General features: G+C 41.5%; 1 protein-coding gene across 5 annotated transcripts in view; it reads right to left on the bottom strand.

Annotated features, from left to right (window-relative positions):
* The window catches only part of cadm2a (cell adhesion molecule 2a), a 307569-nt gene that overhangs the window by 51237 nt on the left and 229608 nt on the right, over positions 1-26724 (bottom strand). For all 5 annotated transcript variants that reach the window (XM_061751328.1, XM_061751332.1, XM_061751330.1 and 2 more), the window contains 2 exons: positions 8330-8482; positions 283-420 (listed from right to left, as the gene is read on the bottom strand). In XM_061751328.1, coding sequence (XP_061607312.1) covers positions 283-420; positions 8330-8482 — 291 coding nt within the window. The remainder of the gene's footprint in view (positions 1-282; positions 421-8329; positions 8483-26724) is intronic.

The raw sequence follows: 26724 nt of genomic DNA, 5'->3' as shown, positions 1-26724 counted from the left end.
CCCGTGAAGCCTATCCCAGCTATCTTCAGGCAGGAGGCGGGGTACACTCTGAACCGGTCGTCAGCCAATCGCAGGGCACATAGAAACAAACAACCATTTGCACTCACATTCACACCTACGGGCAATTTAGAGACGTCTATCAACCCACCACGCATGTTTTTGGGATGTGGGAAGAAACCGGAGTGCCCGGAGAAAACCCACATAGGCATGGGGAGAACATGCAAACTCAAATGACAAAGCTATTGCAACAGATGGAGATGTAGCTCCAGTAAAGATACCTACCTTTGACCTCCTTTTCATTTCTGAACCAGCGCAAGTCGGCAGCAGGCTTGCTGCCATGAGTCATGCAGGTCAGAGTGATGTGGTCGCCCTCCAAGGCGGGCTTCAACAGGCCCTCGATCTTGGGCTTCTCCGGCACACCTGAAGAATGGAGAATAAGTCACGCACAATGCCCTCTCTTGAAAAAAAAAAAAAAAAGCATAGTTATTATCATGCCACCTAAAGTCTGGTTTGTTTTGCTTAAGTCGTCAAAGCATGTGAGAGGGGGAAAACTCGTTGGTCTCTCTATAATGCAGATTTTTCCCTAATGTGGATAAAACTGGAACGTATCTGCCGTGTTAAACTTGATCTATTCTGTTTGGCTGGGTCTGGGTTGTGCACTAAGAAGTCCTAGGCTTATAGAAAATTTCCATTCATACCACTAGTTTGAATGAACTGCCTTTCTTCCAACGCTGTTCTCATGACTGCTTTGAGTGCGTCTTCCGTTGTCAGTGAGCAATAAGTCAGCCTCGAGCAGAGAGACTGAAAGCTCTGTCACTCAGTGACACTGACTCAGTCTGGCCTTGTCTGTCTCATCGCCCCGTCTATAGGCTGAAGGTCCCTGAAAGTTGCTCTTTGGTTTTTGATACTTTCTTCTGGAATTTAATTCTTGCCTTCAGAATACAGTGGAACCTCCCAAGTCAAACACCCGAGTTGGTAGTTTATAATTTGACCAATATTTGGGGGAATACACACCTCTAAACACTTTGGCGTTTGTGCAACAATTCGGTGTACCAAGACCTAACTTCAGCTAGCATCAAAAAGTTAACCCTTTGCATTTAGCTTTTTCTTTGTTTTCCCCAAAAAGTGTAGTACTGTCCTCAATAAGGAGTGTTAAGAGAAGAACAATGTGAGAAGAAGTGGAATGTACACAGACAGAAGCGTGAAGTAAGTGGATTCACATTCAAAGCAACCTGTAAAAACTACGCACTGTTTGAAGATTAACACTGCGCTTAATTATTAAAAAGAACAAAAATACTTCAAAAAGGGTCCAATTGAAAATGCATTGGACACAAAAGTTAAAGAAGCATTGTACCTTTTTTTAAATACAGACGTTAAATAATAAATGTTGTATATTCAATTTCATTAACTTAATAACATAATTGCCTAAGTCATTATTTAAAAAATTTTCAGAAAGCTTGTAAAAAAAAAAAAATCAATTCAACAAAAAAGTAGCGTCACGACTCGATTCAACCTTTCTGGATTACCATGACCTGGATGACAGATAATCTACACAGACATACATTAAAAAAATTAAAAAATACATTTATCAAGCACATTGGTATTTTTTATTGTGACAGTAAGTTAAAATTGACTTAGGCAATTATAGGCGAACAATTTGTATTTCATTCAGTAATTCTTTCACGTACCACGAGTGGTACTTGTACGAAACTGAAAATCACTGGGTTAGCACATCTGCCTTACTGTCAGTGAAATTGGGTTCAAAACACAGCTCATCTTTTCTCCATACTTGAGTAGGTTTTCTCCAGGTAATCCATCTTCTTTCCACATCCAAAACATGGCACGTTGGGTTAATGGTAGTGTGAGTATGAATGGTTGGTTGTAAGTGGCAGGATGAAGAGATACAATAATTGTGTCTAAGGGTTTAAAATGGAGGAAGAATGAAAAGAAGAAAGTAATCTTAAATATTTGCATAGTAACATAATCAAACTTGAATGTTATTTCAGATCTTAAGATTGATAACTAGTAAATAACCATTTTAGACCAGATTAAGCTATTTCATGTTCAGTCTGGTCTCAGTAATTTTAAGTGATCTTTTTTATGCACCCACCATCCGAAAACATTGGTGTGTACCATTATTGCTCAGTGTTGCAAAAAAAATATTTGTTCTCTGTATCCCCATTGAGCAATCCCATTTAATTTCTGTAATTCTCAGAATGCTTGTTAACAAAGACAGACAGCTAATGGTCCTGGAGTGCACGAGCACATCTATTACCATTAGCAAAAACTAATTGGCTAGATAATATGGCGAGAAATGAGACAATGTTTGTGCAGGACGATGATCACAAACATTAGTAAAATGGCTTGGTGTGTGTGTGTGGGGGGATTGGTGAGGAAGAGGCACATACCATTTTTAAGCATACTAAATGTGTTTGTCCTATTAGCAAAACAAACACAGACAGGAAGTGTCAAAGCCGAACAAACATATTTGGCCATTAGAAAGCATTTACTTTTGAACTTTAATTCTTGTAAACACCATTTGCATTTTTTGGTGTCATACATTCGCTTCACCTGCCAATCAGGGAGCATGCCCACAGGGATCTCGTTTGATGTGCGCACTGCGTCTGAGACGCGCAAAAATGAGCAGGGACATATTAAACAAGATCAATCTGCGTCCATCGACGCACAGCATTGTTACCTACGAGTGTGTGTGAGTGGAATGTGTGTGTGCATATCAGCAAATAATTAGCCACTAAAAGTACGAGTCCTGTCTTGGTGCGAGCAAATCAGAGGCAGAAGAGGGCGGGTTATCATTCCAAAAATACAACAGAGACTTTTTTTTCCCGGACTCGATACAGTTTCATGCTTGTGGTAACACCCGGCGCGCCGCTCACGACGCAGCGAGCCACTGGCGGAACGGCTTTGGACGCGTAGATGCACACAACTGGGACACTTTAGGGAAAGTTAACTACTTATTATGTTTGGTAGCCTGGGCGCTAACTAGCTAGCGAGCTAAGGAGCTAAACAGCTTGCTCTGGCACGCTCGATCGTGACATCGTTTAAAACGGGTCACTAACGGATGGACCCCAGTCAGTGTCCGGGCCAAGAAACAGTCCCATACGGACCCACACCATAGCCAAAAAAGAAGTTTAGTAAAAGACGGCGAAAGATCAGAAAAGGACCGATGAAGCAAGAGAACATTTGGAACAAATGGCGCTTAAAATGAAACGATCTATGTCATTTTTGTTTGTACTTATCAGTGGGAAGTTCCCACTAGGAGCACTTATTAAAAGTGCATATATGTGAAATGCCATGATGAACCAAAACAAAGGTTTTGAACAAACTTAACCTCTAAACGGTTCAGTTGTCAAGATTTGTTACATTAAAATATGTAAAATTGTTTGACTTCACTTTTGTGTCAAGATACCAAACACAAAAGGGGAAATTTGAACTTTTTTATATTTCTTAAGCAATTTATTTGAACATGGATGACTTTCTCTTTTAATTTATTGCCCTTATTGTGAAATGCAGCACTACCTTTATTTAGTAAATTAGAGAATATTACACAGTTGTGATCATATGTTTGATTACGATAGAGAGTAAGATGTGCCCAATTCTTTATTATGGTCTCATATCATTAGCGCAGTGGCATTAAAAAAAACCCCAAAAACAAAACCAACATCAACGATACAATCTTTATCTTGAACGTTTGGGGAAAATGTATAGTTCTAAAAAATATGCTATCTTGGCAGGCCTAAAAACATAATACCGTATTTTCCGGACTATGACTATGAGTGCATCGGATTATAAGCCCACTTTGTGTAGAATTATTATTTTTTTACATATATTACCCGCACCGGACTATACACCGCGGATATATATGTTGCAAAATTAGATATATACACAGAAAGATTTTGGAAATGTTTATTTACATACCTTGTTTCCAAACAGTGCCTGGAAAACGGCACTAAAACGGCTCAAAAATAACAGAAAAGTCATTGTTTTTATTCATCCTCCTCCTGTTCACTGAAACCACTGAAGTTGTCTTCTTCAGTGTCGGAGTTGAAGAGCCTCAGAACGTCTCTGTCACACACCATTTCGGTCTCTCTGTCGCGCTCAATGTCATTTTCATCTCGAGACACAGTTACCGCTGAAGTTGTGCTGTTCTCCTCACATAGCAGTCCAGCCTTTCAAAATCTGTCGGTGATCGTAGATTATTTCACACTGCTCCACGCTTTTAAGATCCACTGGCAGACCTCAGAAAAGGATGATCTTCGCATGCGGCCAGTTTTTGTTAAAGATTTCTCGCCGCTGGTCATCCAAGCCTCCCACTCACCTCAGAGTGCCGCTTTAAAAGCACGATTCACACTGATGTCCAGTGGCTGCAATAACTTTGTTGTACCTCCAGGAATCACAGCTGGAATTGAGCTTGATCTCTTGATGGCTGTTTTCACAGAATCTGTTATATGGGCCCTCATACAGTCCAAAACAAGCAATGCTTTTTTTCCAGTGAAAAAATTCCTCCCGGACGCCTACTGTAACACTCCGTCAGCCATTCAGTCATTAAGCTTTCTATCATCCACCCTTTTTTGTTAACTTTAACGACTATGCCTTTTGGGACTTTTTCTTTTGGCATAGTCGTCCACTTAAAAATCACCATTGGTGGAAGCTTTTGTCTGGAAGCGGTGCAGCTCAAAACACACGTGAAGTGCGTTCCCTTGTGGCAAGTTGTTTTCACCATAATGGATGACGCTCCGGTCTTGTTAACAGTTCGCGTTAGAGGCAGGTCGAACGTCAAAGGCACTTCATTCATATTTATGATGTCGTCTGGTTCGATGGAATCCTCAACTATTTTTGTTGCAATAAATTTGTGGAAGTTTGCAACTTTTTCCTCGTAGTCGGGAGAGAGTTGCCGACACACTGTCGTCCGCACCCTGATGGACAAACCGTCTCATGAATCGAAAACACCATGACGGTCCACCTTGAAAACCTGATACACATATTTCGCTGATGATTTTTTTAGCTTTCAGTCGGATCTGCACGGTGGATACACCTTGGCCGTCTGCTCTCTGTGTGTTCACCCAGTCCTCAAAAACATTTTCTAGTTCGGGCCATCTGCTCTTATGACCTCTGAAAGCCTTTGCTGTCTTTTGACATTGCATCAGTTCTTCACGCTGCCATCTCCAACGCCTCACCATCGATTCGTTAACGCCAAGCTTACATGCAGCAGCTCGATTTCCATCCCGGATGGACAGATTGATGGCTTTCAACTTAAAAGCTGCATCATACGCTTTTCTTGTTGTACTTCCCATGATGAGGGTGTGAAAAATAAAAACATATTTTGGTTTCGTGCGTGTCGTGCTGCGTTTTGCTTCGAGCGGGTCAAAAACTAGCATCGTCTTCTTCTACACGCTGGAGGCATCAGCGCATGCCCAAACCGTAGTGCATTATGAGAAACTGTCATGTTTTAAGCATTACGTTTGAACAAGTTTTTGTTGTACGTTCAAACATGTTTGGCCTGTCTTGTTTTTGCATTTATTGCGCCGCCTGATAGCCGTTAGCGAAAAATAAAAATCCATATTTTAGCCGCATCGTTACATAGGCCGCGAGGTTCAGAGCGCGGGAAAAAAGTAGCGGTTTATAGTCCGGAAAATACGGTATATTGAGAGAGAGCAAGAGCAATACAAGATATTGTAGAAACATTATAAAAGCGAGTAACAAATGCAATAAAAATCTGCAATATAGCGGGACCACGAAGCAAGGACTGTATGGGCTGAAATATGTGCCAGCAGGAACTGAATTTGAATCACTTATATTTGAATTTGAATTTCTACACTTGAATATTTGCATTGAAAAACTGAATTTGAAAAACATAATTTTAATTTTAATTGTTTAATTTGAAACATTGCATTTAAAAACTGAATCTCAATAGTGTAATTTGAAATTTAATGTATTAGTTTAGAACTGAAATCCGAAAAAAGCCTAACACATGGAGTTCAATGCATGGATGACGTTATGTTGGGGGGAAAAAACGGCAAGACGACTTAGTCACGTCGGTGTGATATGTCGTTTCTATGTACGGAAGAAAGCACCATTTTATCTCCTTCTGACCATTTGATGCTAAGGAAAGGTGGTATAAAGGTTAAAATACTGTAGCTGGTTCGAAGATTTGACTTTCTGGAGAGTCCCTATGTTATGTGATTAAAAAAGAAGGCAATGATTGGCTGAAAAGGAGATCAGTGTATTGCCGATCGATTGCTATTCCTTACAGTCCTCGGATGTCTGTCACAGGTAATGTAAAATTGAATTTGTCAAACTGAATCTGAAATGATCAAACAATGTGAAAATACTGTATATAATTACAATTTTCTTTGCGGATAAAACATTCTTACATTTACTTTCATGTTTATTGGACTTCAGGTCCAAACTCAATTTCAAATTATACTATTCAGATTCAGTTTTCAAATGCAATGTTTCAAATAAAAAAATACAAATTCATATTATGTTTTTCAAAATCTGTTTTTTATGCAGTTATTCAAGTGTAGAAATTCAAATATAAATGATTCCAATTCAGTTCCTGCTGGCACATATTTCAGCCCAGAGAACCGTGATATAGCGGAGGATTACTGTATCTGTATTCAGTGATGATAAATTTGCAAGGACTCATTGTTCAAGGGCTGGGACTCATTGTTTCCATGACATGAGCATCCCGGGAATCACATAAAATGATCTAAGCGCCAATAAGTATTACATAAAGCTTATTTGCAAGTCATGTTGATTATCATTGATATCTTTTCCAGTTTAATTGACTGAGTTCATGCATGGTCTGTTGGTCTGACAAACATTGTCTTGTCTTTATGTTTTGTCAAACCTTGCAGTGGCTAATGTTTACTTGCCTAGAATATGTTTTCAGGAGAAAAAAAGGCCTGGCAGCCTAAGTCACAGCAACTTGAGAGTCAATTTATATAGAAATCTAGTAGGACTAATAAGTAGAGAATTATCCTTTGTTCTGTGTTTGGTTTGATTATATCTAATGCACCAATTGTTTAACAAAATACAAGTATTTGGTATTTCATATAAAACTAGTTATTTTAATATAAAAATAATGCATGCCCATTTTAATTTTATTCATGAATGATTTATTTATAATTAACCAATTTTTAATACAATAAAGCTTGTTTATTTTAAAGATTTTCTTATGTAGCATTGTTCATTTCAATAATAAAATACTAAAGTGTGCTTATTTTAAATTTTTATATTTACAATTAATTTAATTATAATTAATCAACCAATTATTCAAAAAGATAAACAAATACCATGTACACAAAGATACATTTAAATTCATCAATTTTACGAATGAAAAACTGCTCAATTAATGCATATATTGCAGGATATTTGATCTTGTAAATGCTCGTTTGGCCGGACTAAAGAACGGAGTGGGCCCTTCGTAGCCTGTGGGCCACACTTTGCCCACTCCTACTGTAGCTTATGCTAGATGTTACCAGGTAGAATGTTGCATAACATTGTGTTTCCTCAAAATTGCTTGATAAAATCAGGAATGTGAATATTTTTTTAAATTAAACAAACAACAATAAGAATACGGAATATTTTTACGTATTATCTTTCGTACAACCGGCCCAAAAACTAATGCAAATTCACTTTAGCTCAACCTTTGGCCAGGGTATGAATCACTGTAGGCTTAAATGTACAGTAGGTACGGAAGGTTTTCAGACCCCCTTACATTTTTCACACTTTGTTATATTGCAGCCATTTGTTAAAATAATTTAAGTACATTTTTTTTCCTCATTAATGTACACAGAGCACCCCATATTGACAGAAAAATAACATAATTGTTGAAATCTTTGCTGATTTATTAAAAAAGACTCATGGCTGTATTAGCTTAAAAGGGTGCTTCTAATTAAATACTGATGAAAGGGTCTGAATACTTATGGCTGTGTGATATTTCAGTTTTTCTTTTTTAATAAATCTGCAAAAATTTCAACAATTCCGGTTTTTTTTCTGTTAATGTGGGGTGCTGTGTGTCCATTAATGTGGAAAAAATGAACTTAAATGATTTTAGCAAATGGCTGCAATATAAAAAAAAGAGTGAACAATTTAAGGGAGTCTGAAAACTTTCCGTACCCACTGTATATAATGAATGACTAAAAAGCATTTTTGTAGTGCAAAATGTCCTTTATGTTTGTAGATAATTCTGGAAAACATCCAGAGAAGGTATGTTTTCCTACTAAATAAAAGGTTCATCTATCTACAGTTGAAATTTTGAATGAAAACACCAAGGACATTCAACTATGAGAGTGTTGTAACTCACCGAGGACTGTCAGGTAGGCTTTGGCTGTTTTGATGGGCATGGTAAAGAGAGAACAGGTGTACATGCCCTCATCTGACAGCGTGACATCATGGATGCTGATGGTCAACTCTGACCACGACGCACGGATCAGCTCGATTCTGTTGTCTCTCAAAGCTGGACGGAGACATAAAAAGAGACATCGTCACCCCAACTTGTTTTTGCATTCATTTCAGTTGGAGGCTGATATTGGACCAAAAAGATAGAATTAAATGATAACCCCAACCTAGGTTTTGCACATTGGGTAATTTTGAGGCGGCACGGTGGACGACTGGTTAGAGCGTCAGCCTCACAGTTCTGAGGACCCGGGTTCAATCCCCGGCCCCGCCTGTGTGGAGTTTGCATGTTCTCCCCGTGCCTGCGTGGGTTTTCTCCGGGCACGCTGGTTTCCTCCCACATTCCAAAAACATGCATTAATTGGAGACTCTAAATTGCCCGTAGGTGTGAATGTGAGTGTGGATGGTTGTTTGTTTGTATGTGCCCTGCGATTGGCTGGCAACCAGTTCAGGGTGTACCCCGCCTCCTGCTCGATGACAGCTGGGATAGGCTCCAGCACGCCCGCGACCCTACTGAGGAGAAGCGGCTCAGAAAATGGATGGATGGATGGGTAATTTTGAATCCCAGGAAATGGGCAAAAAAACAAATACACCTTTTTCTAGGCTATGCATATGATGACAGTTTGGGCCAGATTTACTAATCTCACAAATAGCAGTTGCTAAATTGCACGTTCCATCCAACAGATTGCGCATGCTGTTGGAAACAGGTGTAAAAGTGGTGGAGACAGCCATATTTATTATATTTAAAAAAAAAAAAAAAAGAAAGAGAGAAAAAAGGTTTTTGCTCTTTAGGTAGTGGGGTACTGATGAGTTTCAATATGGAACAAGTTGTAATAATGAAGTTTGAGGTGATGGAATTTTAAGTGTTATTGGAAGAAAACGAAACATATTTGTGACTTACAGAAAACAAATCTATTGCTCAGATAATTTTGAGGAAGCCATTGTCCGCATAAAAGCCATGTTTTGCTTGAATTAACTCGTCCCAAGTGCCCATCCTGTGTAACATTACATTTAAAATTTGGGACAGCACAATCGAAATACTGTCCTGGGACAGCTCAAATGATCCAGACGCAACAAAATGGTGAGATGGCATGACTCCTTCTCGTGGCTGGCTCAAAGTCCGTCCCTACATTATTCAGAAGCTCCAAAATTGTTGCATTGTTGAATAAACGATATGCTGTCAATACATTTTGTTTCTGCCATTTTAAAAATCTTCAGACGAACACAAAAGTCCTCCCCACTGCTTCTCATTTTGCTTGCACTACTGTCACTCACTGGAACGCAGACCTACGCTCAAGTGTTAAATATATCGTGGCACATCATGCTCATGTTTGTTTGTCTGTTTTTGTTTTTTTTATAGCTAGCAGGCCACTCCTTCAGGAAGGATGATTTAAAGAGGAGTTTTGCCATTCTGATTATGGAGTCTGGAATTGAGGCCGTATTGGAAGAAAAAAAAAAAATTATTCTTGGAGCTTCACCTGCATCCAGATCCTCACCAAAATGGAATGGTCTCTTCCCGAGCATATGCACTATCCCCCTACAAAATTTAGTGGAATTCTGTAATCTGCAATATCTGTTCTTTTACTATTGCTATTTTTTTTTTTTTTTTCAAAATGACTGCTGCGACAAAGGTAATTAATACAACAAAGCTAGATGTGGCCTAAAACCTTTGCAAAGTACCATAGATATTCTCAAATCACATCAAACGTGACGATTAAACTGCAGAAAACGAGTAGTACATTGTCTTCCCGACCTCTTTGAACAAAGTTTTACTTATATGAAGATGCCATCCTCCAAAAGACATCAATGGAAATCAATACAGCAATAAGAGGCTGTGAAAGAGCCCTAATGAGACTTTGGCAACATGAGGGAACTGAAATGGATTGGCTGAAATTAGATGGTTTGTTGGAAGATCTTTCCAACTAGACAACGTACAATGACCTGGATCATCACTACTGTGAAATACACAGCTTCAGGAAAAAAACAAACAAACAAAAAACTCTAATCACTCCACAATTCGGCTGTCAATGGGTTCTTCTGTAAAAATCAATGTTAGACAAAGTCATACATGCTGTAATGAATTTCACTCCCACCCCTCACACACTATTCAACATATAAATTAGTAGTGCGTTAGTAGTGTAGTAGTTAACATTGCTGGGATAAGCTATAAGCTCCCCTGTGACATTGACCAGGATACGATGTGTAGAAAATATAGCAAATGCTCATGATTTAGATCATTCACTTCATGGGTTAGTCATTTAATTAAACTCAGAGTGGTGTTGATGTGTTTTGTTCAGTGCTTACAGGCACATAAATGTGGTTAGTTGTCATGCCAAAAAGCAGCTGGATCACTTTCCTTGTGAGGGTGGATTTAGGCTGGATTTAGAAATATGAAAAGCATCAAATCCATAATTTACCCGTGGAATCATCCTTGTTAATGAATTATGGTGCCAGGAATATAGAAAAAAAAAACCTTAGTTTAATTAGTTATAAATATAGACTAATTTTATTTTTGGAGAAACAATGTCTTCAACTGTTCAACATGTTTTCTTACATGTGATATAATCAATAATCATTTATAACTGCCAGTCTCATCATTAGGTACACCTGCACAGTTGGCTGAGATTGCTCTTATAGACTGCACTGCATCATACCGAGAGCTTTTTTTTTTTTTTTTTTAATATTTAATGCAACTAAATATCCAGCTGCATAGAGTATGTTTATTTGAAGTGTGGCATTTATTTGAGAGGAGGTTTGTGTTTGTACAAATGCTTGAATCAGGATAAAGAGAGAGAGACTGCTATCTGTTAATTGGTCGAAGAATAATTGATAATTCGCTCTTACAACGGTAAAGGAATGTGTAACTACATCACATTATCATTTTCTGCTAGCATGTGTTTATTTTTTATTTATTTATTTTTGCTTTCTATGAAAAATGCAGTGCAGTTCAGGCTGTTTCCACACAGGCGGCACGGTGACCGACTGGTTAGAGCGTCTGTCTAACGGTTCTGAGTACCGGGGTTCAATCCCCGGCCCCACCTGTGTGGAGTTTGCATGTTCTCCCCGTGCCTGCGTGGGTTTCCGATTTCCTCCCACATCCCAAAGACATGCATGGTAGGTTAATTGAAGACTAGATTGCCCGTAGGTGTGAATGTGAGTGTGAATGGTTGTTTGTTTATGTGTGCCCTGCGATTGGCTGGCAACCAGTTCTGGGTGTACTCCGTCTCCTGCCCGTTGATAGCTGGGATGGGCTCCAGCACTCCCGCTACCCTTGTGATGATAAGCGCCTCAGAAAATGGATGGATGGATGGATGTTTCCACACGTCACTTGTGATTGACACAACGGCCAAAATTACATCTGTTCAAAATTGGAACTTTCTGCATGGCTGTGAGACTGCACTGATGAGTATTTGATAGATTTAAACACATCATAGATGTGTACGTAAGCTGCTTTAACAATGTTCTATGTCACTTTGACTTTTTAAGAAAATTCTGCAACGGGTAATTTCACCAAAAGTAGGTGCAGCGTGATGCTGATGTGATTATTTACATGTGACCCATCCTGGATTTGACAGTAAATGGACATAACAGAAATCCAAAACGTTTTTCTGCCATCAAACAGTCCACACACAGCAGCGACAGAACAGAGCTGATTTATCCGTATAAAAAAAAATAAAAAAAGTAGTCATAGAGAGAAAAAATTTCTTGTTAGCAAGAAGCTGTGTGAGAAGGTCAAAGATGTCTTGTTTGCTTTTAGCATCAGAAGTGGCATTTCTATCCTTATGGTGGATGTTCAGCCAGCTTATAAATCACAAACACAAAAGGATGCTGTGATGTGAATAGTCAGTGCTACATTCAAGTCACCGAATTCAACTCTTGCAAAGGTATTATATCGACACATCTCACATGCAATCGAAGGTTTTACAATGTCGAGTTGCAAAGAGGTGGCACGGTGGGCGAATAGTTAGAGCGTCTGCGTCACAGTTCTGAGGACCGGGGTTCAATCCCCGGCCCCGCCTGTGTGGAGTTTGCATGTTCTCCCCCTGCCTGCGTGGGTTTTCTCTGGGCACTCCGGTTTCCTCCCACATCCCAAAAACATGCATGGTAGGTTAATTGACAACTCTAAATTGCCCATAGGTGTGAATGTGAGTGCAAATGGTTGTTTGCTTGTATGTGCCCTGTGATTGGCTGGCAACCAGTTCAGGGTGTACCCCGCCTCCTGCCCGATGACAGCTGGGATAGCACGCCCGCGACCTGAGTGAGGAGAAGCGGCTCAGAAAATGGATGGATGGATTTGCAAAGAACTCAAAACATACCCACAAATTACTAGAAAAGCATGGGTGTATCTAATGTTGTGCCCTGTAAATGTATTTAATGGAACCTCAAAACAAAGGTCCTGAGATTGTTGTGGTCACGAGACCTCGAGGATCAAAAAAATCTCAGCTTTTACTTCTTTTTTTTGGTGAAACATTACAAAAGACATAGAGAAGAGAAGAAGCAAGTACAAACAAGAATATATAGTGACACCATCTGAGTTCATTGTTTAAACCTGGGGCTTGATTTACTTAAATGTGTGTGTGCGCAGACTTTGATTGGCGACTCAAACAGATGTAGAAGCTGATCAAATAACAGGGCACAGCCAGGATTGGGTCTGCGAAATCAACTATTGGACTCTATTCACATCTACATAGTCATGAGAAAGAAGGACGTCGTCGTCATTTTGCGCGATCTGGGAGGAGTATGCGTAGATACATACATTCAGCATGCGCAAGTATTTTATCAAAGGAGAGATTAATTGCGATTTTGCATCTGTAGGTGGTTAGTTACATCCAATTCACATACCTTCTTTGTTAATTCAAACTAAACATGGCTTTTATGTAGTTGCTGGCTTGGTCAAAATGATCAGAGCAATAGATTTATATTCTGTTTGTCTTGTACTAACACTTCCAATTCAAACCTTTGTTTGCACTTGCGGTGCTCTCCCAAATTTTCCATAGTGACAACCATCAGCGCGACCTACAGCGTAAAACGCTCTTTTGATTATGACAATCTCCACCACTTTTAAACCTGCTGCCAACAGTGTGCAATCTGTTAGATTGAGTGAACACGCAATTTAGCGCCTGTTAAATGGGATGTTGGTAAATCAGGCCGTTAGCATTTTTTGTTTACCACCTATTACTGTCAACCGTGGTTGTTAAAATTGTATAAATTTTTTTTATAATTTTTTATGATTTTTATGATGGCCTGCATAACACTGGGAATTCATCCATCCATCCATTTTCTGTACCGCTTACCCTCACTAGAGTCGCGGGCTGCGATAGCCTATCCCAGCTATCTTCAGGCGAGAAGCAGGGTACACCCTGAGCTGGTCGCCAGCCAATCGCAGGTCACATATAAACAAACAACCATGCGCACCCACATTAACACCTACGGGCAATTTAGAGACGTCAATCAACCTACCATGCATGTTTTTGGGATGTGGAAGGAAACCGGAGTACCCGGAGAAAACCCATGCAGGCACGGGGAGAACATGCAAACTCCACACAGGTGGGGCCGGGATTTGAACCCCGGTCCTCAGAACTGTGAGGCAGATGTGCTAACTGTGCTTCCACATTGGGAATTTAAAAAAAAAAATATTTCTCTGATATCCTATGGGAAAATCTACATAAAAATCCAAACAAATGGGAGGCCGACCAGCCTTTAAGAATAGATTGTGTTGAACTTTAGAGGGCCCACTGTTTCTGGATGCTAAAAAGCTGAAAAAAAAATGCACAATGCATTCTGGGATATACTAGATGTGATACAAAAAGCTGATCTGTTTTCTAACGATACTTCCCAATTAAAACCACTACATTTCTCACGGCCGCAGAGTTTCAAAGAAGGTTTTGTGTGATGGTGCTTTGTTGTGCGTTCACAGGCTGCCAAAGTTTAACAGACAAGGCCTTTAAAACACACACACACACACACCCACACACACACACACACACACACACACACACACAGACACACACAAACAAACATCACTATGGGTGCCCAAAATAATGATGGCTGCTCCATTGCGATGGCCATTATCCTCTCATGCACAATGACACCGAACCACCAAACTGTTCAGTGATCCTCCAAATTCACAACACTTGGATTGTGAACTAGAATAGAAAACAGGCAATCATTCTTCTTTTTTGTGGCCAAAAAGTGCAAAACTACACAGTGGAAGCAAGCCCAGAAAGCCCCCTCCCTGAATTGGCTGCACATCAACTCAGTACCATTAAACGCAGCAGGTGAGTGAAACCTGTATGTGTGCATGAATATGACCAGGTAGATAATTGTTTTGGTACATTAGGATTGCTTTAACAGTATAGGCAGACAACATGCATGCATTAGCAAACAGCTTGTAGTCTAAATTGACTCACTTTCAGCCTATCATGTTTGCACGTTTGCCCTACAACCTTTTCCTCCCCTTGCCCTTTCCTCTCATCCCCACCATCCCATCCGCTGCCTTCATCTCTCCGGGGAGCGCATGTATCCGTATAGAACACTGGCAGGTGTTTGCTCATTCAGCTGACACAGTTTTATAATGAGAAAAGTGCAAATTTCTCAATATACATCCAGCCCGCCGACGTCTGGAAGCGATGGCTTTCTTTTTCTTGTCAACAACTCATCAGGGGGACTTGACTCTGTCGGCCATGGATGGCGGCGGCATGCATTTGAAAGAGCGAACGAGGGCGGGAGAGTGATGCAAACAGAATGGAATGTTTATTGAATAATGTAGATTCTGCATCTCAGATGTTTCTCCACCTCTGTTGCCTTTTCTGAGGAAAGGTGATGTTTTAACAATGTAAAAATCGGACGTTTCATATAATAATTGGCCTGTGGAGATTTTATTCTCTTCCAGTGACAGTTCAGTAGGACGCCACCATCAGCACTTCTAGGTAGGGTACTCCTGAGAAGTGGGTCAGTGTAATAGTTCATTGTTGGAGATCATGTGGAATTTTTTCACTTGAATCACAGCGGTAGATAAAACAGATGCTTTGGACCATCATGATTTTCACAATTTCACATCTAGAACTTGTATTCCTTGCTGTTCCATGAAAACCATGTACACTATGTGCCATGAGTATCAATTAAGAGCGCTTTAACAAAAAAAAAACACTTCTTGACAACACACATTGTTGCCATACAGATTAAAAATGGCGAATCATCCAATCTTCCATCCATCTGTAGTGCTAGTCCTCATTAGGATCGTGGGGTGCTGGAGCCTGTCCAAAATGACTTTGGGCAAAAGGCAGACTAAATACACCCTCAGTCAATCACAGGGCATATATAGAGACTGACAGGACCATTCACAATATGGATGCACAATATATCGTTCGAGCATCGTCAACACAATGTACGTGGGTGCAATAGACGCATCGCAGGATCCTGCGCAATGTTGGTGTATTGATACACAGTCAATCAACCGTAATATTAATAAGTGCCCAGCAGAGAGAACTGGCTGGACCTGCTAATAAGATTAGGACCAATGTTACGGTAGATTATAACCCATCAAACAACACAGACGGAGCAGTCCAGCGTTATTTAGTTTATTTTTTATTTTTTATTATAACTATTAATGAGGACACAGGAAACAATTATATGCCTGCATTTTCTGTATCTCTCGTCAGAATTTGACGCATATGTTGAAACATAGGTGTAAAATAGGTTGATTAAAAACAAATTAATGGTGTTAGGAATGAGCTAATGACTCTCCAGTATAACTGGGTATGAAAACAAATGATTTTACCTTCACGTCTGGCTTGACTATTGCTTATTACTACAGTACATTCAAATACAGGTAGACTTGATACAAATGTATAATTTTGTGCTCTACTGAGCATAGTTTTTCTAGACTGGGAAAAAGAGAAATGTGTGCTGGTTTACACGTTATGTGCGTGTTATCCTGTATTCTTTAACACTGCAATATATATCACATGGTTAAAAAATTCACAATGTCATTTTTTTCCAATATCGTGTAGCCCTAATTCACACTAATGTTCACACTGAACCACTACATTGTCAGTGATCTACCGCGGGGCCATTTAAATCTAAAAAAAAAAGTCAGGTGTATCGACCTGTGCCTGTCAAAATGCTCATCTCGGTCACGCAATACGAGAAAAAAGCAAGCCCACAAGCTAGCAAATATGGGAGCTTCTTTCAAAAGGGGACTTGGCTAAATAATGAGAAAATAACAGACAATATCATCAATATAAGGCTATATTGGCAGTCCTGCTTAAGTTACGTGTTTGTCTCGCACACACCAAAACGCGCTCCATGTAATACTGTATGTCATGACAGGCCAATCAGACAGTGAAGCCATCCAGACCAGCTTGTTGAAGAGAAACGAGTACAGGGCTCCCACTAATTTGATCAACCACATTCAACATAATAGTGAGTTGTGTTTTTAATCATTTGTTTCGAGCTGGTCCGTCAAAATATGTCTTTGCATGAAACCGGTCTGTACCGGCAAAAAGGTACTGCTGATCTATTGCAAATTGTATATCTCACTTTTTACAGTCATAGCTGTACGTACAGTATGTCAACTCACCACCAAGTGAAAATTTCAATGACATTACATTAGTACAATCCCAATCCCAATGAAGTTGGGATGTGTTAAACATAAATAAAAACAGAATACATCGATCCAACCATCCATTATCTGAGCCGCTTATCCTCACAAGGGTCGCGGGAGCGCTGGAGCCTATCCCAGCTATCATCGGGCAGGAGCCCCGAACTGGTTGCTAGCCAATCGCAAGGCAATTAAAACAAACAAGCATTCGCACTCACATTCACATTCACACTTACAGGCAATTTAGAGTCTTCAATTAACTTACCATGCATGTTTTTGGGATGTGGGAGGAAACCGGAGTACCCGGAGAAAACCCATGCAGGCATGGGGAGAACATGCAAACTCCACACAGCCGGGGTCGGGGATTTAACCCCGGTCCTCAGAACTGTGAGGCAGAGGTGCTAAGCAGTCGTTCACCATGCTGGCCCTCGTTAAATCATTTTTGATAATTGTAAACAACATGAACATTAACGTGGCCGATGTCTTTACATAGATGAATATCATTAATTTTGCAGATGATGTGGTTCTGTTGGCTTCATCAAGCCGTGACCTCCAACTCTCATTGGAGCAGTTCGCAGCCGAGTGTGAAGCGGCTGGGATGAGAATCAGCACCTCCAAATCTGAGACCATGGTCCTCAGTCGGAAAAGGGTGGCATGCCTTCTCCAGGTCGGGGATGAGATCCTGCCCCAAGTGGAGGAGTTCAAGTATCTTGGGGTCTTGTTCACGAGTGAGGGAAGAATGGAACGGGAGATCGACAGGCGGATCGGTGCAGCGTCTGCAGTGATGCGGACTTTGTATCGGTCCGTTGTGGTAAAGAAAGAGCTAAGCCGAAAGGCGAAGCTCTCAATTTACCGGTCGATCTTCGTTCCTACCCTCACCTATGGTCATGAGCTGTGGGTCGTGACCGAAAGAACAAGATCCCGGATACAAGCGGCCGAAATGAGTTTCCTCCGCAGGGTGTCCGGGCTCTCCCTTAGAGATAGGGTGAGAAGCTCGGTCATCCGGGAGGATCTCAGAGTAGAGCCGCTGCTCCTCCGCATTGAGAGGAGCCAGATGAGGTGGCTGGGGCATCTGATTCGGATGCCTCCCGGATGCCTCCCTGGTGAGGTGTTCCGGGCATGTCCCACCGGGAGGAGACCCCGGGGACGACCCAGGACACGCTGGAGAGACTACATCCTTCGGCTTGCCTGGGAACGCCTCGGGATCCCCCCGGAAGAGCTGGATGAAGTGGCTGGGGAGAGGGAAGTCTGGGCATCCCTGCTGAAGCTACCGCCCCCGCGACCCGACCCGGATAAGCGGTAGAGAATGGATGGATGGATGGAATATCATTAATTATTAACACAATTGAACGAAATTTGAGAAAATTAGTTATTTCAGAAGCATATATCTATTCACAGCAATCAGTACCAAAGTAGCATATCTCAGTTCCAAAAAGGTTGGTGATGCTGCCATCCAAGCAACGTCTTTTTCATGGACGCCCCTGCTTATGTCAGCAAGACAATGCCAGACCACATTCTAAATATCTTGCCTTGGTAGTCCATCCATCCATCCATTTTCTGTACTGCTTACCCTCACTAGAGTCGTGGGCTGCTAGAGCCTATCCCAGCTATCTTCAGGCGAGAAGCAGGGTACACCCTGAGCTGTTCGCCAGCCAATCGCAGGTCACATATAAACAAACAACCATGCGCACCCACATTCACACCTACGGGCAATTTAGAGACGTCAATCAACCTACCATGCATGTTTTTGGGATGTGGAAGGAAAACCGGAGTACCCGGAGAAAACCCATGCAGGCACGGGGAGAACATGCAAACTCCACACAGGTGGGGCCGGGATTTGAACCCCGGTCCTCAGAACTGTGAGGCAGATGTGCTAACCGTGCTTCCACATTGGGAATTAAAAAAAAAAATTATTTCTCTGATATCCTATGGGAAAATCTACATAAAAATCCAAACAAATGGTTTCCTCCCACATCCCAAAAACATGCATGAATTGGAGACTCTAAATTGCCTGTAGGCGTGACTGTGAGTGCGAATGGTTGTTTGTTTCTATGTGCCCTGCGATTGGCTGGCAACCAGTTCAGGGTGTACCTCGCCTCCTGCCCGATGACAGCTAGGATAGACTCCAGCACGCCCGCGACCCTAGTGAGGAGAAGCGGCTCAGAAAATGGAAGGATGGATGGACTACAAAGGCAAGATATTTAGAATGTGGTCTGGCATTGTCTTGCTGACATAAGCAGGGGCGTCCATGAAAAAGACGTTGCTTGGATGGCAGCATATGTTTCACCAAAACCTGTATGTACCTTTCAGCATTAATGGTGCCTTCACAGATGTGTAAGTTACTCATGCCATTGGCACTAACATGTCAAGATGGCGCCTACCAGTGTGGTCGCCTCGGTTCCACGCTCTCTAGTATTGTTTTTGTGTTTTTCGTTCGTCTTTGGAGACATTACACGACTCACTTACACAAGGGGAGACTTGCTAAACATAAAGGAGGCTACTCCTGACTTTCTTTCACCAACTTTCGCAAATCCACTCAGTTTTTTCCCCGAATTACTCACCGGAGCGGCGTCCGCGGTTTTCGGCGCATGGAGGCGGAGGCGACGCCACAGAGGGAAGCGAGCCGGCATCCGGGGATACAGATTGGCGTTCCCGTCGATCTACCTCGCGAATGTACGCTCCCTACCCAACAAAATGGACGAGCTTCATCTCCTGATAAAGACCAGTAAAGGCTTCGGACGTTCCGCCGCCACGTGCTTTACGGAGACTTGGCTTTGTGAGGCTGTACCCGATGGCGCCGTCATGCTTCCGGGTTTCCATCTTCACCGAGCGGACCGCATCGCGGAGTTATCGGGGAAAACAAAAGGCGGCGGGATATGCTTCTATATCAACGAAAAATGGTGTACGGACGTCACGGAGCTCAGCACACACTGCAGCCCGCATTTGGAGTCGCTGTTTCTGAACTGTAAGCCATTCTACTCGCCGCGTGAGTTCGCATCATTCATCCTCGCTGGAGCGTACATCCCGCCTCAAACTAACACGAACGCCGCACTGCTAATGCTCGCCGAACAAGTCAACGAAATTGAAAAAAAACACCCGGACTCACCCCTCATTATTCCCGGGGACTTTAACAAAGCTAAACTCAACCACAAACTCCCTAAATACAAGCAGCACATCGACTGTCCAGGGAAAATAACATTCTGGACCACTGCTATACTACGCTAAAAAACGCATACCGTGCTATACCTCGTGCAGCCCTGGGCTCGTCTGATCACTGCTTAATTCACTTAATACCGACGTACAGGCAGGAACTTAAATGCGCGAAGCCTACAGTGAAAACAGTGAAAAAGTGGACTAATGAAGCAAAGATGGAACTTCAAAGCTGTTTAGACTGCACAGACTGGAGTGTCTTTGAAAATTCAGCTGGCAGCCTGGATAAATATATGGACACTGTCACATCCTATATTAGTTTCTGTGAAGATGTGTGTGTACCAACAAAGTCATTTCGGACTTTCAACAACAACAAGCCGGGGTTCACTGCCAAGCTAAGGAGGAGGCATATCAAAGCGGGGACAGGGCCATGTATAATCGCGCTAAAAACCTGTTGACTAAAGAAATTAACATTGCAAAGAGGAACTATGCAGCAAAGTTGGAAAAACAGTTTAGCGCTAACAACTTTAAATCAGTCTGGCATGCATTTCAATCGCTGACTAATTACAAGCGACGATCCCCCCAAGCAGAGAACAATAGCACACTAGCCAACGACTTGAATACCTTCGACTGCAGATTTGAAAAGGACACTTTCACGCCCACCCAGCCAGCCACATCACCGACCACAATCAGACCTTTGACTTCTGCGCTAACCATCCACAAACAGGATGTGAGACGCATGTTCAAACAACAAAAGATGAACAAAGCCTGGACCATGTGTCCCCATCCTGCCTCAAAGTCTGCGCGGACCAGCTCGCGCCAGTCTTCACTCAGATCTTCAATAGATCTCTGGAACTGTGCGAAGTACCATCCTGTTTCAAATGCTCCACCATCATTCCAGACCCCAGGAAACCTACAATCTCGGGTCTAAATGACTACAGGCCTGTCGCCTTGACATCTGTGGTCATGAAGCCCTTTGTACGTCTCGTGCTGGACCACCTCAAGAGCGTCACAGGTCCCCTGCTGGACCCCCTGCAGTTTGCCTACCGAGCGAACAGGTCTGCGGATGATGCAGTCAACATGGGACTGCACTTCATCCTTGAACACCTCGACAGTGCAGGGACCTACGCGAGGATCCTGCTCGTGGACTTCAGCTCAGCGTCTCACCTGCCATCTGCCAGTGGATTTACATCTTCCTGACGGGCAGGACACAGCAGGTGAGGCTGGGAGAGACCACCTCATCCACACGCAGCATCAGCACTGGGGCGCCCCAAGGTTGTGTCCGCTCTCCGCTGCTCTTCTCTCTCTACACGAACGACTGCACCTCAGCGCACCCGGCTGTCAAACTCCTCAAGTTTGCAGATGACACCACTGTCATCGGCCTCATCAAGGACGGTGACGAGTCTGCATATCGACAGGAAGTGGAGTGGCTGGAGCTGTGGTGCGGCCGACACAACCTGGAGCTGAACACGCTCAAGACTGTAGAGATGATGGTGGACTTCAGGAGGCATCCTTCGCCACAGCTGCCCCTCACTTGTCCAGCTGCCTTGTGTCAACCGTCGAGACCTTCAAGTTCCTAGGAATTACAGTCTCTCAGGACCTGAAGTGGGTGACCAACATCAACTCCGTCCTCAAAAAGGCCCAGCAGAGGATGTACTTCCTGCGGCTTCTGAGAAAGCATGGCCTGCCACAGGAGCTGCTGAGGCAGTTCTACACAGCGATCATCGAATCAGTCCTGTGTTCTTCCATCACAGTCTGGTTTGGTGCTACAAAAAAGGACAAACTCCGACAGCAACGGACAATCAAAACTGCTGAAAGGATTGTCGGTACCCACCTACCCACCCTTGAGGACTTGCACGCTGCCAGAACTAAGACAAGAGCGTGCAAAATCCTCTCGGACCCTCCGCATCCCGGTCACCAGCTCTTCCAGCTCCTTCCCTCAGGTAGGCGCTACAGATCAATGCAAACTAGAACTAGCAGACATTCCAACAGCTTCTTCCCTCTTGCGATCAACTTCTTAAACACCTAACCTACAATTCCATTGCAACATGCTGGGAATTTTTTTACTTGAGTTCATTGTCACATTTCTGTGGTGTCAATTATATATTACTCGTGCACTCACTGTAGTAGTCTCGCCACGCTGCACTATTTGCATATCTGTTGTTGCCCAATACTGGCCACTCATGCCAGAGTAGCATCTGCTCCATTTGCACACTGATTGAGGAGTATCTGCAACATTTGCACAACCAACATTGTCCCAGATTATCGCGCTACTCGTCACTTTAAACTGTATACACTCCTTGAAGTCTCGGCGCCCTTTGCACAATGGACTATTGCAATATTAGTCATTCGAACTGCTCTAAGTGCTAGAGGACTCTGCATCTTTTGCACAATTGTCAAAAAAAAAAAAAAAAAAAATGTACCGGCATTACCAGATAACTATTAATCCCTTATTGCTCAGTGACTGTTTTTTTGTCAATGTCTTTATGTCTCAAAAGTCTTCTCTGTCAATTGACTGTCTGTTGTTGTACTAGAGCGGCTCCAACTACCGGAGACAAATTCCTTGTGTGTTTTTTGGACATACTTGGCAAATAAAGATGATTCTGATGATACCCCATACCATCACAGACGCTGGCTTTTGAACTTTGCGTCCATAACAGCCCAGATGGTTCTTTTCCTCTTTGGCCCGGAGGACACGACGTCCACACTTTCCAAAAACAATTTGAAATGTGGACTTGTCGGACCACAGAACACTTTTCCAATTTTTCATCAGTCCATCTTAGATGAGCCCGGGCCCAGAGAAGCCGGCAGCGTTTCTGGGTGTTGTTGATCAATGGCTTTTGCTTTGCATAGTAGAGTTTCAAGTTGCATTTACGGATGTAGTGCCAAACTGTATTTACTGACATTGGTTTTCTGAAGTGTTCCTGAGCCTATGTGGTGATATCCTTTACAAATTGATGTCGGTTTTTGATGCAGTGCCTCCTGAGAGATCGAAGGTCACGGGCATTCAATGTTGGTTTTCGGCCTTGCCGCTTATTTGCAGTGATTTCTCCAGATTATCTGAACCTTTTGATATAATGGACTGTAGATGATGAAATCCCTAAATTGTCCTTAAACTGTTCGACTATTTTCTCACACACTTGTTCACAAAGAGGTGAACCTCGCCCCATCTTTGCTTGTGAATGACTGAGCAATTCAGGGAAGCTCATTTTATACCCAATCATGGAACCCACCTGTTCCCAATTAGCCTGTTCACCTGTGGGATGTTCCATAGAGGTGTTTGATTAGAATTCCTCAATTTTCTCAGTCTTTGCCACCTGTCCCAGCTTTTTTGGAACGTGTTGCAGCCATAAAATTTTAAGTTAATGATTATTTGCTCAAAACAATCAAGTTTATTAGTTTGGACATAAAATATCTTGTCTTTGTAGTGTATTCAATTAAATATAGGTTGAATATTGCAAATAATTGTATTCTGTTTTAACACAACATCCCAACTTCATTGGAATTGGGGTTGTAGAATCGTGCAAAATCTTCATAACCATTTTCTACAGAACATCTTAGCAGGGTGGCGCATGCTGCATGGGTCAAGAAGGAACCAAGTAAATTTAGGTACAAATCCACTTTGAATACGATCGGAGATTTTACAATGTTGGCATTCCATTGCACTGCTATCTTACACCAACAACAGTAAAATTAATAGTTTAAAGATTTTTCATTTACAATTTTACTCACACAAACTTAACCCGAGTCAGTACAGTAAAATTCATTTAGTCAGTCATTAGGTCAATAATAGAGGAGTAATTTTTTGCATGTAATTATTCTATTACTTTATTCTCCCAGTCTTCTGAGATTCTTACCTGTGTTTTTTGGAATTAGGACACTGGCAAAGTGCGGTTGAATAGGAATATGAACGTGATATATTTTTCACTTTTTCCCCTTTAATTAATTAATGGGAACGAATGGGTTCAAGTCTGGGCCCTCATCAAAATATGTCACCCAAGGTTGTAAGAAGCACTTTGTGATAGCAAATTACTGACAGGGACTCTTGCCTTCAATGTTTTGCGATTCTTTGCTGCTCTGTAAAACTAAGTGTTGGATATTTGAAGGACACTTTTATTAGGGAGATACCTTTATTTTGAAAAAAGTAAGTCATAAAACGTTTTTATATATAGAATTGTGAGGATACAGTGTTGATAGAGGAGAAAAAAGTACACATTTTTTAGTTAAACAAAACGTCCCCATTTTGGGACACAAAAAGGATTAGTCTATTCCAGTGAGTAGTAATCAAAGACTACAGTAACTGACCATACTACCTTTTCACAATATTTTGTTTGACAATATCATACTAACAAGAATCGATAGAATGATTATAAGATGATTGACATATTCGAAATTAACAATCAATGATTTGCCATGAAATTGATTTACAGAGGATCGAAAAAAAAAAATCATCATTTTTGATAACTATTTAAGCCCAGACTACATATCTGAAAGTTGACGTTATGTTCAGGGCTGCAATTAACAATTTTAATAAATGATTAATCGGTCGATTTTTTTCAATTGATTCAATTCGTTCAATCGGATTAATGTCTGATCAGTCTCAATTGCCAAAGCAAGATTTTCAGGCATGCCCGTAACCTCACAGCTGTCTCTCTGTGAATCTAGAAAGAAAATAATCACATTGTCACTCTTGATCTCCATTCTATTTAGATCTTACATATAAGACATTAAATTGATGAAAAAGACACACTAAGAAATAAAGACAATTGATTTCCAAACTTAATCCTTATCCCATCATGCGCCTCATTTTCTGAATTCAAGGAGTCGAGTTGAAATAACACACCATTTACCAAATGTTCAAGGAAGTCTGAATGACAATAAACAGCTGAGTGCTGCGCTACTAGCACATAGGAAAAAATAACTTTGAATATTGTCACTTTTAACACTTAAAATTATATGGAGAAGAAGTTTGTTTGGCTAACATGAGCACTAGTATGTATTTTTGATTGCATTGAACGCATCAGGACTTGATTGTGATTGGTTAATCATGATCCAATCATTAACCAGCAGTGCTGACATCATCCAAATGCAGCGTCTTCAAAGAAATGAAATGCAGACACAGTATGCCATGTCCATGAGGACAGCGTCTGGGTCCACTGCTGTGCGCAACACACCAGCAAAGCGGGTGACTGACGTAGTAATCGCCCGACACAACGACTCGAAAATGAAACACTTTTAATTATCGATTTTTAACGATTTTATCCATTCGTTGTTGCCACGCCAGTTATGCTTCTTACTTGCTTTAGTATCTCGCTCTTTTTTGTTTTTCTATTCAGGGAGTGCCTGCGGAATGCTGTTGAATATTTGTCCATCAAGATATGAAAGTGTTGATGGAATTCTTTTTGAGTGCTGGAATACCACTAAAGACACTATAATCATACACTATTATTTGCTATAAACTGTATGGTGGAAGACTGGTTTGCGCATCTGCCTCACAGTTCAAATCGGACAAGCGGCTCAGAAAATGGATGAATGGATGTATGATACTATTTTTTCTATATACATGCTGTAAGCTAAGATATGTTTAAATCTGGTAGAAACTAAGTCTAAAGTTATGCTTGAGCTCCTAAAGTTTCCCCCAGAAGAGAACAATGCATGCAGAGGCCTTTAAGTGAAAGCTAATTATTTTTGTTGGCCTCAGGTATTTTTCTCAACACCTTGCAAATGGTTGGATCTTACTGGATCTTAAACTCCTTTTCACTTCGCCCTGCTGGAGAAACTGCTCAGAAGCACAGCTCTTTTAATTGTGATACAAACAAAAGCCACAAGAAAAAGGCTTTTGTGAAATAAAAGCCAAATATCATATAATATGTAGAGGTGCACACAGGTGACTGGAGGAGAACAAGAAAGCAGATTGTTGAAGGTCGGAGAAAAAGTTTGCGTGTGTCTTTCACAGGTGATAACTGCGTCTGAAAGCTGTCATAAAATGCCTCCTTAATTCTTCGTCTTTATCCCACAGAGACCCACATCCCCTTTCGCTTTTCCTCTTTTTTCCCCCCTTCTCTTCATGTTTTATGGTCCTTGTCTTGGAGGAAGGGGACTTGTTAAGGCTCTTTAGAGATTTATGATTTACAGGAATGTTTTTTTTCCAACAGAGCAAACACCTTAACAATCTTTGGCTTGATATGAAAGGAGGCTTCAAGATGAAGAGAAAAAACAAAACAAAACAAAAAACAGCTGTCTTCAAAGTTTATCTTTTCCTTTATGATTGAGTTTGGGGAAAAAAGGTTTGCAATCTTTTTAATAACACTCAAACGTCTGTCTCAGGTTAGTTAGTTAGTTAGTTTTTTACTTTGGAAAACCTTCACAAGCCTATTCTCTAAATTGCTTAGGCACAGATACTGGGAATGCTTCAAAGCTTCCATGGCTACATTCTGGTGAGGTTTGTTGCAACACACAACACATACGTGCAAAAGTGCACATAAAATAAACACACTCATACACCGTCACAAACAAAATTGATTTGGGCCAGCCATGCTAGTTGATATTCA

The sequence above is a fragment of the Phyllopteryx taeniolatus genome, chromosome 17, assembly GCF_024500385.1.
Source record: "Phyllopteryx taeniolatus isolate TA_2022b chromosome 17, UOR_Ptae_1.2, whole genome shotgun sequence".
NCBI lineage: Eukaryota > Metazoa > Chordata > Actinopteri > Syngnathiformes > Syngnathidae > Phyllopteryx > Phyllopteryx taeniolatus.
This window is presented reverse-complemented; position numbering and strand designations above follow the sequence as displayed.